The sequence below is a fragment of the Chiroxiphia lanceolata genome, chromosome 3 (assembly GCF_009829145.1).
Source record: "Chiroxiphia lanceolata isolate bChiLan1 chromosome 3, bChiLan1.pri, whole genome shotgun sequence".
Taxonomy (NCBI): Eukaryota; Metazoa; Chordata; class Aves; order Passeriformes; family Pipridae; genus Chiroxiphia; species Chiroxiphia lanceolata.
Window position 1 is genome coordinate 32784996 of NC_045639.1, and position 17652 is coordinate 32802647.

At 37.4% G+C, this 17652-nt stretch overlaps 1 protein-coding gene across 8 annotated transcripts in view; it reads right to left on the reverse strand.

Annotated features, from left to right (window-relative positions):
- Positions 1-17652, reverse strand: part of LTBP1 (latent transforming growth factor beta binding protein 1) — a 198862-nt gene that overhangs the window by 144942 nt on the left and 36268 nt on the right. For all 8 annotated transcript variants that reach the window (XM_032683256.1, XM_032683257.1, XM_032683255.1 and 5 more), the window contains one exon: positions 5468-5643. In XM_032683256.1, coding sequence (XP_032539147.1) covers positions 5468-5643 — 176 coding nt within the window. The remainder of the gene's footprint in view (positions 1-5467; positions 5644-17652) is intronic.

Here is a 17652-nt window from a genome sequence, read left to right on the forward strand (position 1 = left end):
CGTATCCACAGTCAGAAGAGTTACATGACTTTCATACTGTTTCAGCTTCATCTTTACACAGGAATTCAAGTGCTGCCCACAGAATCACATGCAGATCCTAGAAGTCCAATATCCATACAGGCATACTAGTCCAGCCTCTAGTTGGACCACACAACTAAGTCACAGTAGGGTGTTGCAAGCCTATCTAACCTGTACTACTTAAATTCAAGACATATTTTCACTGACTACCTAAAATGGAGGCAAGTCTTCTTAATGCATTTTATAAGAAATTTTGGTGAAGAACAAAAAAAACTCCACCTACTTAAAAGAAGGGAAAAAAGTCTGCCATAGTATTTAATTTTATAAACTTAACACACAACTTCAATTGCAAAATTCACATACTTGTCATATTGTCTTCCCGAACAGAGAGATTAGTCTCATTTACCTTCTTATCCTCCATTCTTCCTTGGTATAACTTTGTTATATAAACACATGCTTTATTTACTTCACATAATATCATTCCAGTTTGGGAAAGCATTTTATAGCTACTCTTGAGTTTTTCTTCTGCTTTTAGTATATTCTGTAGTCATCTCAGGCACTAATTAATATATTTTCTTGACATGCCTCTAAGACAGAGAAGTGGTGGCATCATCATTGTACTGATGGGGAACTGTAGCCTGGTGTACAAAGTTGTCCTATGTATGTAGGCAACTAATTTCAGAAGCAGAAATTTCACTTTTTTCAGCTTGATGGATGCACAATGCCACTAAAAACTAGCCCTCAACCATCTCTGGCTGGAAAATGAAGCCTGTATTTCAGTGCATTTTCTGAAGAATCATCAGAAGTGGACAGAGTAAAAATGAGAACTTCCTAGCCTCTTACCACTGTAATGAATGATTCTCACAAAAGCTATGTTGAAAGGAATTCCAGAAAGAATATGTTAAGTTTAGAATTTGTTTATTTTCATATACATTTTAGACCAATAGAAACAGCACAGAATCCTTTAACTAATTTTCTTCAGCATTGCCTTTATAAAGCTAGGGAGATAAGCACTGATATTTAAAGGATCCCTGCTCAGCTAACTAGTGATAACTATTTAATAGTGCCATTAAGAGAATAGTAGGAAATGTCTGAGGTAGACATACCTGAATTACTAAAAACATCTTCCTCCTGTTTTATAGGCTACTAGGTTGCAAATAGAATTTTACAGTTGAAATTTCTGTGCTGCTGCCATTGCTACTGTTACAGAATTTTTAGCTCTGAGGTTCTAAATATTTAGGCAGATTACAGGTCCAGTGTGACAGTATGTACTTTTAAGCAAGTAATGTATCTCTTGAGAATTACTCAGTTCACGGCGAGTTTATATAAGACATATATTGGCTTATAAGATTTATATTTGGCTGGCCTCACCTACATATTAAGGTATTTTTGATATTTACATTACAAATGTTGAGATACACATGATGGATGGATGGATGGATCAGTTTTTATTTGCTGATCATATCAATTCCACTACAAGCTTATTTTTATCACTATATATCACTATATATTCAGTCTTCCTACTGAAGACATGGCACAAAACCATGTTTATAGTTTCTCTGCAGCTGTCAGCCTATTCAACATGAGCAATTTTTATTTGTTTGAGAAGGCTCTGAACTTCCAAAGCCTTATCCTTAAGTATTTGCTAATTCAACACAAAGATATTTGATGATTAATTTGCAGTAACTTAAATATAGCAGCGTAACGATTAAATAGAATCGGATCAATGCTTTAGAGTGTAATATCTTCAACAGATTATTTAGAAGTATGCAAGCAGAATAGCATTTCAGGTCTAAAAACAAGCACTTTAAAATTACACACCACCTTATGAGTCATGATTTTTCTCTCCTATACTAAATGTCGTATGAGCCCTTTGAAAAACGCAATATACGGCCATATAAATTAAACTGCATTACAATACAAGGCATAAGGAGATAAAATTAATTATGGTATAAAACTGTGACCCTTCTGAAAATTTGAATGAGTCAGTGAACTCAAAACAATGTTTAAGATTTTTAACATTATTTCCAAGGTGGGTCTTTTGTTTGTTTTGCTTTTACAAAACAAGACTTCTTAAAAATCACTATGAACAATTTTAACAGCCTCACCTATTAGGGACAATGAATCAGAATTTCAAATTTAGCAGTAAGAAAATAAAATTTTTATGTAAGCTTTATGACTCCTTACACTAGCTAGTCTTTAGAGATGGCTTGTATTCCACAGGACAAAAGTTCAAAATGCTTGATAGTAGAAATGGCTACTGGCAGGTAACTTGATTTCACATCCCAGGGTAACTTTAAATCCTATTATTGTAACCCAAATGGCTTACTGAATTTTCAAGCTCTGTAGATGTGATATATGACTTTACAGTAAAATTCAGCTTAAAAGCCAAAAAAGAACAGAATATTTGCTGTCTTTAATAAGACTACTATACTGCATGTTCTGAACATTATCAGAGAAGGAAACTGCTCATAAATACATCAGAGTAAACATTATGGGAGTTAATTTTTATTGAAAAATGTTTCAAGTAACTAATCTTCAACATTTTTTACCCAAAAGCTAATCTTACAACACTACTGTGGAGCATTCAAACATGACTGACTTTCTATGAATGAGGAGATGCTCAGAAGCACCTACTCAAGCTTGGTAGTTTTCCTCCCAGTCTACTAGTACCCCACATCTCATTTGCCTCTGTCAGGACAGACCTGTTGGTAAAGGTAACTCAAGACTGACACTTTTTCCAGTTTTAAGACTACCTATTTCATGACACTGGGTTGAAATAACCTAAAGAAGTCCAGAAGAATCACAAATACCAATTGCAGCTACACTCAGAAAAAAAAAATTTATTCTATGGCATACATCTTTGACAGATGCCAATCTCTGTCACAGTTTTAATACTTGAAAGTAAAATGCATAGAAATGTTCAGGAAAAAAATAACAGTGCTTTGCACTCCATGTTAGTTGATAACTATGAACTCTTGGGCAATAGCACCAAATATTACCTGGTTACTATTTTTTCTCTTCTCTGAAAAAAGATTATTTAATAATAGCATAAAAAAAAATTGTGAAGCATTCAGTACAAACTTTTCGGTTTTCGCTTTTTTAGTACAATTATTACATTTTCCCCCTCTTCCTTTTCAAGTGCTTCCACATTGTCATTACCAATTCCATTGCTCAATGAAATAAGAGGTTCTGCCATTGAACAAGATTATACATTTATGAGCAGTGACAAAACACCATGAGATCATCAGCCACTCATAAATTAACTAGACAATGTCAACTGTGACGTAAGTATGAACTGATTCACAGAGCTCGTCTCTCTGTTCAAGACAGGACTAGGAACTGCATATTGGTGGTTATCACAGAACACCTGACATGAAGTTTCACATCCTAATCTTACCTCACTGAATTAATTCAAACATCCCTAACATTAAAATACTGACAGTTGAAGTTAACATTCACTTCTTAGCAAAACAAGTAATCTTCTATTCTTAGAGTTCATTCCAGCACTCCAGAAACCAGAAGCCACCCTAAATAGATATAGCTGGCCAAGTTCTAGGTCTCCTGATCAGGCTAGGAATATACAACCTTAAACCCTAATAACACAGCTCAAAGTGCCCTCTGGACTACTAGATATCTAAACTGCTTCATCAGAAGTTGGCATCACCGACTTGCACCTCACAGACGTAGAAGTGGAGGCAAAACAGGTAATATGACCTTTTCAGGCTGAAGAGCCCAGTATCAGAAATTTCAACACTATCTAAATAGCCTTACAACTAGCCCTGCATTTTACCTCTAAGTCAACACTTAAGTCATGGTTGATTTTATCAGGCCGTAAAATCTGTTTTAACTACCTGTCCTCTGGCTGCTTTAGGAGTCATAAGTTTTTCAATAAGGGTAGAATGTTTTACTAAAGCATTGCTCACTGAGGGGTTTCTTAGAATTTGACAAAAAATACTCTTTTTCTTTAGCTCCTGGTTTTCCTTCTCCTAGTCATGTCCCTCAGAATACTGTAATTAACAGTGGGGCTCAAGTAAGCCAGAAAAAGGTGGAAGCACTGGCTCTTTTGTCGAACAGCTGGATGGAGTTATCCCCTTATGCTACTACAGAGGAAAAAAAAAAACAACTCACAGAACCTATTAATTAGTGGCAGCCTGGTACTTGCAATTAACACTGAGTGTATCTAAGGTAGACTAAATCAAACAGCCTGAAAAATGGGGGCAAAACGGAAGAATTTTTTGGCCAGAATCCAACCAGGAACAGTCACTTCAAATACTGGAGTACTATACAACCTGGAATTTGTAAACTCTGAGTAGCAAGAATCAGAAGTGAGGAACACAATTCAATCCCAGTGGTCACTAATATTTTTTTAAGGAAAATTGCTGCTAATTGGAAGAAAAGCAATATCGTCTTAATTGCAAAAGAGACTACTAGTTCACATTGACAGTGTGATTAAATATCTTTCTGATGCTTCTGAGAAAGGGAGGTAGTGCTTTGCAAGAAGCATACTTTACCAGTCTGAAAATGTTAATTGAAAGACCTCCAGCTGCCCACTGTTCTTCTCATTAGCGTCAATATTCTCATTTACCATCTATGAACTTACACTTGAGAAAAAGGAAGCAGGGAGTTGTATTTCAGTATAAATGGACAGAGTATAAAGATGTGCAATACAGAAATGTAAAGATACACAAAGAAGTTCTATTTAAAGATTCAGAAGCAAAGGCTCTTCCCTAAAACCTCAGCAGACCATAATTCTCTGTGCTACAGCAGAGGAAATCTGTCAGGAGACTGCAAGTACCTTAAGGTCTCAATGTTAATCAGTCCACTATTTAACTGCAGGAACTTTTCTTCAAATCAAGCCAGCAGACGCTCTGTAATACCTAACCCATAATTCATCAAGCTCTTCATCTTCTAAGCCAAAAATTGTCCTCAAGCTCCCCACACAATGGGGCATGAGCCAAGGCCACAAGCTGGGCACCTACACAATCCTTTTTTAATAAATATGAAGCAGAAACTCTCATGCAGCCTCCATACTGTGCAGAAGTTCATAAACACATAATAAATTAAATATAGAGAAAAATAGTCACCAATGAGACCACAATCCTGGACTCCAGCTTTCCAAAAAGGGTATCCATCATACTGACAGTGAATACACTCATAGTTATGCCTATTCTAGCAAAGTGTTCACAAAGCACCTTTTATCTGAAGGAAAAACTATCAACTAGAAATAGCATGATGAAATTCCAACTGTGAATCCAGGAAATCTGTTTTGCTTCTCCACAAAATGCAGAATGTTGGAGTATTTGCTAATCTAAGAATTCTCATGTATAATTATTTTAACCTTTCTCTGTCTTGAAGTGTTAGTGCAGAAAATTTCAAGGTCTTAAAAATTGGGGTGAGGGTTTTGTGGGAGGAAAGAAGGAAGTATGCTTTCTGTAGCTGTACTCACATCGAAAAGATGACACAGGTTGATCCTGGCCCAGTCTCAGTGGTAATGAGCCCTCGGTGGACTGTTCTCCTGAAATCACTTTTTTTACTGGATAATATTTGGGTTTAATCACATATTCCTGTGTTTGGCCATGATGAAGATTCATCATCAGTGTCTGAGATGAAAGGGGTATCATCCTGTTTTGGAAAAAGATAGAAAAGACAGAATTATGTACGAATTAATAAATTAGACTTAGAAACTACTGGTAAAAAAACTGAAGACAAATTCATCTGTACTCCATGTTCTCAAAATACAGTTTGTGAAAGTTACTAGCTTCCAAGTAAGCACCTGATTTTCTATACACTTCGCATTCATCGTCTTGTCAGCTCAACAAACTCCTAACAAATAAAGACTACAAGGATTATATCACTTCCTTTTTTCACATGGCAAGAGAAATATCATGGACAGCTCAGCAAAAATGAAGGAATAGGATAAAGCCCTGCTCAAAAACATGAGTTGCAGCTCAACTTCATTAACACACAGAGCAGCAGTACATTCAAACCTTTCTCAATTTCTTACAACTGTCAATTCACACCAGGTATATTAAGTAGAACCTAAACCCAGTTGACTTTCTCCCTCTGTTCCCAGAAACCCTGAGCACTGCCCCTCTTCCCCTTCTTCTGCCTGTGTCCCATGTCATCACATCTATCTGTTTCCCAGAGTCACATTACTTCCCCCATCCACTTTCTTTGCCTGCACTATTGAACATCTCTGACAAATGTCTCATAACCACACAGCTTCCCTTAATGGCAAACCTATTCCTCCTTCCTGTTAAACAAGATGATTCCTTGGAGCTCACAGATTCCCTCGCTGCCAATCCCAGTTCCTTACGCATATTTTTAGATTCCTATAACCTCAGCTTCTCACTGCACAAGGCCTTGCCAACTTCCAGTAACAATTCCCTTCTCTCCCTATCAAAAACCCCACGGTTATTTAGCCACCATTAGCAGTAGGAATCACTTCTTCACTAACAAACCAGCCTTCACTCTTCCACAGTGCTACCCAGTAATAAATAAGGCAGCAGACTGGGTAGCTCTTAGCACATGCAATGAAACTGCAAGCTACTTTGGGCCCTGGACAGTGCAGAATCCCACTGCCTAGCAAGTAATAACACACTTTCAAGTAGCAAATCTACTAATAGCATGCCTTTGAGAAGTTATAGCTAGTGTAGATCAGATTGTAAAGACACACGTTACTCAAAGAGTAGTATCAATTACTAACCTAGTAAGAGTGGCTATTAGGACTACATCGTCCTTTGCTCAAAAGAAGGCACAAAGAGTGGGATGGTGTAAGCCTCCCTCACTTTATTCTCTGAGGGTCTGTAATTAGTTTGGTCTCCAAAAACAGAAAAATGGGAAAGCTATGGGATTTGTAACAACCATCCCTCAGAGCCACAGTTCTGCAGGGTAAATAACTGTCCTCTGAGAGTAACTCATGAGCCCTATATCATACAGGACAGCTGAGCAGCACTTCCCCACAGCAGTGAGACTGCTGAGTTTCAGCTAGGAAGTTAGATGACTACAGCATTGTTTTCCAACATGTGGAGCCTGAGCCAGCCCTTATCTCCAAAGCAATGCCTAGTTCCTTGGTCATGTTATTCAAGATGCTTAGTAACTGCTGTAGCAAATGGATTTGTGGTTAGGAAAAACAATGGGGTTTTGTCCTACAAAAGATGCTCTTATTAACTTGGACCAGTTTGAGAAAAAGAGTATTCATTAGCAGTGACATTCTATGACTCCTAAGTAGAACAGAAACACAACTGCTCAAACTGTCTCCGAGTCAATTTTTTTTTAATACAGTACTTACACAGCCTCATTACATTTAGTAAAACTCCTTTCCCCAGACTAAGAAAGAGTACTGTCCTTTCTATGTTGTCTTGAGGTTTCCTACCAACAGATCGAAAAGAGGCTTAAGGGACCTTGGAGGTCAGGCTCAGAATTCAAAACAGTCTGTTAAGAAGTATCATCAGGAAGCCCTCAGTCTGAGATAAAGCTGAAATTGCTGCCTTCAGTACTACTTACCAATGACTTTTATTTCTTTAAAGAGTCAATGCAATCATTCCAACGCAACCTGTTTTATCTAACAGACATCATCCGATGCCTAGGTTGAAGGACATCCATTTCTGTTCTTGGATGTGCATGTCTATACTGAATGTATAAGCAGGCCTTGACAACAGAGCTCAAAATACTACACAAAGATTCTGCCATTTAAGTGGATGAATGTTTTTTGTTAAGACTATAACATGTTGTAAAGCATTAGAGAGTCCTAGAATGGTTAAGGTTGGAAGGAACCACTGGTGGGGTCAATTGGTCCAACCTCACTACTCAAGCAGGGTCTTCCAATCATTCCTGATTAGCAGTCGCCTAATCATCTTTGTCTCCCTTCACTGGACCCACTCCAGGAGCTTTGAGTCTTTGTTGTACTGAGGAGCTCAGAACTGGATACAGTACCCCAGATGGGGCTTCACTAGAGCTGAAAAGAGGTCCAGGATCACCTCTCTCAACCTGCTTGCAATGCTTTTCCTAATGTATTCCATGATACCATTGGCCTTCTTGTCCATAAGGGCACACTGCTGGCTCAGGGACAGCTTGTGGTCCACCAGGACCCCCAGATCCTTCTCCACAGAGCTGCTTTCCAGCAGGTCAGCCCCCAGCCTGTACTGGTGCAGGGGGTTTTATTCTTCCCCAGATACAGGACCCTGATTTGCCTTAGTTGAACTTCAGACAGTTGTTCTCTGCCCATCCCTCCAACCTGCCAGGATCCTTCTGCACAGCACTCCAGGGTATTGGCCACTCCTCCCAGTTTCATGTTGCCAGTGAATTTGCTGAAGAGGCACCTACCCCTTCATTCAAGTCACTGATGAATAAGTGAACAATACTGGACCCAGTATCGACCCTTGTTAGACACCACTAGTGACAGGCCACTAGTGACAACCAAACCCTCTGCCACTGACAATGACCCTCTGGGATCTGCCATTCAGCCAGTTCTCAATCCACCTCACTGTCCACTCAATCCAGTCCACACTTCCCAAGTTTGCCTATGAGGATGCTGTGAGAGACTGTGTCAAAAGCCTTGCTGAGTCCAAGTAGACAGTATTCACTCCTCTCCCCTCACCCATTCAGGAAGCCTTGTGATTGTAGAAGACAATTGAGTTAGTCAAGCATGATTTACCTTCAGTGAATCCATGCCAACTACTCCTGATCACCTTCTTGTCTTCCATATGCTTAAAGATGGACTCCAGAATGAGGCACTTATTTACCTTTCCAGAGATTAGGGTGAGTTTGACTAGCCAATTGTTCCCTGGGTGCTCCTTTTTTGCCCTTTTTGAAGACCGGGGTGACATTTGTTCTCCTCTAGTCCTCAAGCACCTCTCCTGACTGCCATGACCTTACAAAGTTGATCATGAGTGGCCTAGTTATGGTGTCTGCCATCTCCCTCAGCACTCCTGTAGATGCATCCCATCATGGCTCACAGACTTGGAGATATTAAGTTTGCCTAGGTGATCTCAAACCCAATCCTCCCTGACCAAGCAAAATCTTCTTTCCACCATTCCCCTTCCCTGGTCTCCTGGGTCAGAGATTGCTAAGGGCTGGTCTTCTTAGCGAAGACTGATGGACAGAAGATGTTCAGTAACTGCGTTCTCTGCATCCTGTCACCAAAGTCCCTGCTCCATTCAGTAACAGGCCCACATTTTCCTTAGTTTTCCTTTTGTTATTGATGCATTTGAAGAAAGCTTTCTTGCCGTACTTGATATCCTTGGTCAGATTTTTAATTCCAGATGGGCCTTGGCCTTCCTTGTTGCATTTCTGTATACTCTGACATCTCTATATTTGTTATAAGCGGTCTGCCCCGGCTTCCTGTGAATCTCCTGCTTGTCCCTAAGTATTGATAGGAGCTCCTTGTTCACCCACACAGGTCTCTTGCCCCCTTTGCTCAATTTCTTGCTCATCAGGATGTACCAGTTTTGAGCCTGGAGCAAGTAGCGTTTAACTACTGATTACCTCTCTTGGATCCTTCTTCCCTGCAGGAATCTCCCATGAGATTCATCCAAGATGGTCCCTGAAGAGGCTAAAGTTAACTTTCCTGAAGACCAGGGTTGCAAACTTAATTGCTGCCCTGCTTCATTCATGCAAGATACGGAAGTCCACAATCTCATGGTCACTGTAGCCAAGGTTGCCCCAAACTCCACATGTTCAAAAAGGCCTTCCTTGATTGTTAGTATAAGGTTCTTTTACTTTTACTATCATCATTTATATTGCCACATATCCAGTCACACTGTCAACCTACAGTAAATTCTATCCTAAAACTTGAAATTGTAATAAAATTCAAAAAAATAATTTAAAAAACCCAACAACACACCATGCCACTCCGAAACTATGAATGCCATATGTTGGATGCTCAGAGCTTAACCATCAGAATTTCTAAGAGTTGCCTCTTCCTTCCTTCTCGGGTATTGTAATTTTCTTCCATAATTTAGTTTGCATTAAATACTAATGTTAATGAATTACTGCTAAAATAGTAAAAAAGTAAGTTTGTTTTGCAGTAGAGTGGCTTACTTAGTAGTACACAGGAAAGCTGTAATCTTTACTCTAGAAACTCTAGTTCTTTAAAAGAAAACACCTTCATGTGATGAGAATTGTTAATCCTCATTTCAACATAGACTAAATCACTTATTCTTGAATCAAGGTATATGCTTACAATAGTCACATGAAACCAAAGTTAAGACTTGTGTAGACCCTTTTTCTTGCACATTTATGCTCAGTTTTGATGATTTTGATGTATAGCTACCAAAGATCCTGAATACAGGTACACACAAGAACACTCCAAGTGTTTAGACGTTGCCCAGTATCGTGCATCTGCTGTGACTGTGCATGTCAGCTAACTGGTAGCAGGGTTTTGCCAGGCATCAGACCAGTTTGACTGGTCTTGCTCACCAGAAGTGCAGTTCCAGTAGGAGCTTACACGCTCAAACATCAAAACATTAGCGAGATACTTCTGTTCTGGCTGTTCTTTCAATATTCAGATTCTTCGCAACATAATCTAGTTCTTAGAGATGTCAGCCCATAATCCAAAGGATACTGCACACCTAACTGAGATGGTGTATCTTCCACTAAAATCAAGGATACTCCTCTAATTACACCATGGGAGCAGTATGAGATCAGTCACATAGCTTTTCAAAGACTTTGGTATAGCTGCTAATAAAAGACAGGATTTTTTTTTCTTCCTATACCATGAGGTCCTTCAGTGCTGCAGGACCTCTAAGATATGAATTCTACTGGGCTCATTGGCCAGGGGCCCTGGCACAAAACAGAAGCCAAGCCTGCTACTATGCTCAGATTCATTTAGCTGTCCCAAGGCAAATGGCTCATTCAGATTATCCTGTGTTCAGAGTACACTAGGGTAGCAACACTAGGCACTGAATGGAGTGTTCTCATTTATTCCTAGTGCTGGAATAGCCAAATAAACAAGTAGCAGGATAGACTAATTTCCTCAACACCGCTCAAGATTCAAGGCCTCTAAGAACAGTCAGTGTCCTCTTGCTACCACAGTCCACAAGAGTATGCTCAAAGTAGGTCACAAACACTCTAAATCAGGTTTTAATTATTTAAAACAAAGAAATTAAAGGCATATTCATCAACTCACGGTGACTCTACTTAACATTAAAAGATAAATAGCTCTCATCTACTAATAACAACTGTCACGAGCATGAAGGTATTTTATGGCTTCCCAATTTTAGCATGTTGCTTACTGCACAATTGAACACTACACAACTCAAAGGAACCCCTGGGCATTCCTGAAATACAAAATATTCAAGTACTACCAAAGTTTCCAGTAACACTAGCTAGAAAGATGCAAGTAACAGTTCCAATCTTTAACTTTTTAATGAAATGGACAAGACTAAACAAGATTTTTGCATTACACAGGCTGATCTGGTAGTTTTTAATTAGACAGTCAAAACTAATATTAACTTAATAAACATGATGAAAACTTTCTATTCCTGAAGTGTACATTAGGCAGACAAGTGTCTAGCTGCATCTTCAACAAACAACCAAGGTGATAAATACTAATAAAGTTACAAGAGCACTACAGAGGGAGAAGAAACATTTGCAGCTATCACGTGAAAGAAAGCTCTCTTGCTTGATAAAAGCAAGCAAGGAATGCAATGTATCAGAGTAACTCTGGCAAGAAGAAATGAGACCAGCAACATTTGGCATGAGAAATACTGTGTAGACTCAGATGAGCCTCATTCAGGCTACTTTATTTTATTTACTGTAAGTCTGATGGTCCCATGCTTAGCTCGTAGCTAGCAACACAAAAAAAATAGGAATTGCTAACACTGTTGTTTCACGCAAGCATACAAATTAATACCTTCTTCACTACGCCCTCTCAAAGTCACAATGAAAAGTCAAAAGGAGAAGAAAGTAAAGAAAATATACAGGCCAGTTCAAAAGGCACAAAAATAGAACTAAATCCCTCCACGCACACCCTGTAAGTTATTAAAATTCAGTTGCTGACTCAGCCTGACCTTTGCCAGCTGTTTCCTCGTTCCACTGCTTCTCTGATATATATTTTTTTAAGATACACGAAAAAGTTTTAACTTCCCCGCTGACGATGAACAGATGGGATTTCTTCAAAGCCTTTTACATTATCATACCTAACATTAATCAAGTATGGCCTATTTCATAAGGTCATACCAGTCACAAGAGATGAAAGAGAAGAAGTGTTCAGCTCTTCTTTCTTCACTGCAAAAATTCTGCACAAAATTGATTTTATGTACAAATATGTATTTTTAATGCATACTTAAAAGCCCTGTCCCTGAAATACAGTGCAAACCCTGCAAAACAAGCATGGATATCTGCCTACCCTAAAACAACTAGTGTTGCATTCATATCTTAATTATAAAACTGCTTTGACTTTTTACTTTTGCAATACATTATCCCCCGGCAAAATTTTGCAAAGATATAGTTTGGATATGACTAATTTGATGTTTGGATGTGACTAATTTGTTTTAAAACAATACCTTCAAGTTATTAATTCTTACTTTTTTTATCCTTTTAAAGGATTAGAATGTTATTTACAGTATAGACAAGATCTTTTTTGAACATCATCAAGTTGACTTGGTTTGTAAATTAGGTAATACCACAAGTACAACAAATCCTAATAAAGATATTTAACGTACAACAAGGTAAAGGGTAAACAGGAAATCAAAATTGTTTATAAAGGTACACACAGAAATGTGAAAGAAACTTTTATACACAAGTACCAGTTTTGACCATGTTATATACAATTTCTGTGGTAAAAGCCTTGTCCAAGACACTTTCAGGGATCATATAACTCCTAAGTGTTCACTAATAAAGCTAGCCCTGTATTTCCAGACTCAACTGAATTGCTCATTGGTCACAATCCTTTTGCCAGCATAAGCTGGTCTAGTAGTTAAACAAAAGCTCTGTGACAAAACACTGAAAACTTAGCACAACATTGATATATTCCATGTTTCACATAACACAGAAACTGAAACAGCAGATTACAAATATTCTTCCAGGTTTCTAAAGATGTACACTGAGTCTTCCAGAATCACAAGCAATGCTTCATTTCCTAGATGTCAAAAAGTAGAAAGGGGTCTTAAGGTAAAGAAATATATCTTCTGGTTACATATTCATATACAAAGCAAAAATACAGATGCTCAGTCACACAACCTGAAGGAAGCTACAGTTCTTGCAAGTTATGCAACAGTAAGCAAGCATTCCTTATATAATAGAGCATTCAAAGATTAAATTTGAAGAATATTAAACTATAAATGGTAATTCTCTGTGGGAAAAAAGGAAAGCTTGCCTAGCACATCTTTTCCTTAGAACAAATACAGAAAGTTTGTTCCCCCCCGCTCCCAAGTGACATTAAGATATGAGTGATGTAAATTAAAAAAAAAAAATCTTCTTAGAGTATTAAGTCTTAAGTATCTTCAACGTAAACAAATACCAAAGGAAACAGTATGCATAAAGGCTAGAAAAATCTGATATGAGACAATGATGAACACAAAACAGCCATGAGTCTGTATGTCTTACAGTAACAGCAATTCACAAACTTCCCTTTTCACCATGAACCAAATGAACAACTGGGAGCTACCAATTATTCATTCTCTCATGCACACTTTCACCAACACTTAGCCAGTGATGCTCTTCACAAATCCAGATGAATTAATTTGATATCTGGGTTATTTTATACAGATTCTCAGCCATACACACATCTTCAATTACTAGCAAAGTTCAAGAAGGAAAAAAAAACAACTCCACAACAAAAAAAGGTGTGTCCACAATAAAAAACCCACAGAAGTCAGGTATGTTGCTGACTGATTCTTGTTCCCCTGTTTTTATTAGTTTATTGTTTATTTTGGGATTCTTTGTAGCTTTTGTTTTCCAAGATGCTGCATTTGCTAGTACTACAATCAGATAAGATACTTGGTCAGTATCAAACTCAGTAATTTAGTTTTTAAAAAAGTGGTGACTTATGTCACAAGTATTTGCATTAAAAAATGACCTTCAGATATTCGTTATGTTGCAGCACTGAGTCACGACAACATTTACTAGTTGCATTTAAGGAGCAAACTTACTTAACTGAGTAATGAGTCAGTTCAATACATAATCTCCAGTAAATTCATTTATGTTATTCCCTTCTCTGTCTTACATTAAATTTTCTACAGAAAAATTGCTTTTGTTTTCACTTGACACTGTGTAACAAAAAAAATTACTCAGATAAAAGACATGTTAACTAGTGATATTTTCTAATCTATCCACCCATGAGATAGACTTTGGTATTAGAAAGGCATGTCGAAATGACAACTGGAAACAGAAACAAGCTCCCACAATGGATATTATATGATAAAGGCAAATAAACACAGCTGTTGCAAAGCAAAACCATGCATCACTAATCTACTCCAATTCTTGAGCATGTTAAACAAAACAGGAAATGAAGAGCCCAGTAGATTGATACAATTTATTTGAAATTTGAAAAATACTTTGAAGACTTATCTTACAAGAGGCTACTGAGAAATTCTAAATTACAAAACAGTGTTTCAAGCTTAAAATGGGCAAATATATAGAACAGAACAGATTAAGTTAATTTTCTTGGACATACGTTAATTACAATATAACTGTTAGAAGTCTACGAACACATACATGATTTGGCAATATGTCACTTCAGTTAATTAAGTATCTTAAAAATATACGTAATTTTGTTACATAGTTCAGCAAACCCTCAATTCTAATTTTGTCTTTCAGACTAGCAGGTATACATTTACACAAGATAAATTCACTCTGAGAATACACTTACATCCTTGTCTGAATTAAGCAGAAATCTGTCATTTAGAAATATAACACCTAAATAAAAGTGCCAGTAAAGAACATAAAACCTTGGTCTATCCTTGATATTCTGACATTACTTCATGATTATGAAAAACAAATGCAACTAGCAAGTAGTCACCCCACCAAGTTTTTGCATAGATGCAGACAGATTAGCAAAAGATGTTTTGTCGCTACAGCTTGCTACATCTAGAAAACGTTTTAAAAGTAGGATCTTGGTGGTATAAACAGAACTGCTCAGGAGTCAGATATAAGGAATACGTCATAGGCTTATAACCTGTTTATAAATTAGACTCGTGTACAAGGAGGAAAAGACAAAAAACCCATGAAAATTAATAATGGCTAGACAGGAAGAGAGGAGGACTCCAAGGACCTGGACTGTAGACGAAATCAAGCTCCAACAAATATGACCACGTGCACCAGAAGCAACCAGAACTTGTAACACACATAACGGATGTCTATGCTGACTGCAGCCAACCAACCAAGAGACTTTAGCATCAGCCCCATGAAAGTTTCCAGTGTACTAAATTGGATTAAAAGATAAAGCTCAAAGCATTAATGAGTGCAAAGAGCTGAGGGGAAATAACAAGGAAAGCTTTTAAAGGCACTGATATTCACAAAGCTAAGAGCGTCCATGAAGTGCCCAGGCAGAGAAAAGCCAGGCTCTGGTCCCAGAGGAAATTCCTTAGGGAACGTATGACAAAAATACAAAATAACCCTTCAAAGTTAACTGCAATTAGTTCTACAATAAAAAAGAAACATTTTTTCCACATACTGCATAATCAGAACTATGACAAGACATCAATCATTATTGCTTTCAAGAATGCCAATGTAAAGGGGTGATGAGCACATCTCAAATTCAATTATGAGATCACAGAAAAAAAAATCTCAGAAATCCTTATGCTTAAGAGCATATCAGTTTCCCAACAGAACAAAAAAAATATTAACAGACCTTACTTTTCTCCTCCAAAGGAAGTGCCAGGTGTGCAAGTCAGAGCACTTTATCCCTCTGTAATACATACTGATTTCTTACATAAGCAACTACTAGCAGATGTATTATGATACTGACTTTGCCAAAGTGTTATACACAAAAAGTGCCACGTGCTCATATGAGAACAAATGATGTCTTCGTGTTTGAATAGGGGGGATGGTTACTGCCCATTAAGAATCTTGATCACATTTACTGAAGGCTTTCTAATTTTACTTGACAAGAAGCATAACATGCATAGTACTTTATGATGAACAAGCCTTGAAAATTTCAAGATTAAATCCAGACTCCATCTGCATTACATGTATTTATCAGCAGAAGCTCTTTTTGGTATACTAAATCAGCAGTAAGATGACAGTACTGGCTACAGGATACACTTCCTGAAACACTCCAGGGGCTGCTCTTCCTAAATTACACCACAAAATTTAGCAACCCTAAAGACGGCGAATCAGAAAAAAAAAAAAAACAACCAAACCTCAAACCCCAAAGTTTACTCAAATTCTCCACAGCAGTCACCTAAATTCAAGTGATGAAACAATGGCACATCTGGGAAGTCTGGAAGTGATGCAAGGCAAGAACAGAAGTACATGTTGTGCTGTACCCCTGAGGGTGAAAAGATGAGTGGTGAAAGGTTTTGGATCTAGAAATAATATTTGTATTAGGCCAAGAACACTTTTAACATCTAAGTTAAATGTATAATTACTTTCTTAGCTGAACTAGATAAACAACTCATCTATTTTTTCATACCACAAAATTGAGCAATAAAGATTATCCTTTGTTTTAAGTCATCACCAAAATGGAATGTTTTCATTTGTGGATAGAACTAGGGAAAGGGGGGGGGGTCAACAGCAAGCAGTTACACTTAGCAGGAGTCTAACTTTCGGGGTCAGGAGCTTCCAAAGCCCTGCGACATATATGTACAAATAGTTTGAACATAATATCACAAAAAAATATTTTCTAATTAAGATAGTAAACTCATGACAGATCAGATGACAGCAATTCCAAAAAATTGTTAGTGAATTTTAGTTGTTGGTTGAAATTCAGCCACATAACTTTTTGTTCATTAAAAATGCATACATATGATGCATTATAACTATGTGTTCGTGACCATGTATTTTCAGAAAAATAACATCCAGGGAAATAGCATGTTTGTGCTTACATGGTCTAATGTGTCAATAAAGATAAACAGAAGGTAGCTCTAATCCTTTTTGTGTCAGTACAAGATCCCTAATGTAAAAAATTCACTTCAGTAGATCTAAACAACAGACTAAAGCTAACAGAACTAATAAAGAATTTATTCACTCTCATGACCTGGGAAATTCCTCTGCAGAGAAAACCTTGGAAAAGAACCTTGGCAATAGATTAACAAAAATCAATATGCTTTATTTATACTATTAGAGCACAAAAAAATAATTAAACTCCATCACAACACTATTTATGAGATTGTTTAATAATGGAGACCAGCTAAGGTAAATTTTACCTATATGACTAATCACTTTAAGGTCTAAGAAGAGCAGCATTTTAGGAGTACCTATGCTATCTTAGTGTCCCTGAATCAGGAGAGGTACAATATATACCTTTTAATTTCAGATATTAAAGAAAGAAAAAATAAGTTCAGTACACCAACAGTAACTCTTGTCATATATAGATCACAAAAACATTTACATTGCTCTGCGAAATGTTGTAAAACAGCATTTGAGTAATCTAGATTTAAAAATAGGCTGTCTTTTCCTCATTTACTTGCTTAATTTAATCCCACTATAAAAAGATTGGTTGCTTGAAAACTGTGTTAAAATAATCTT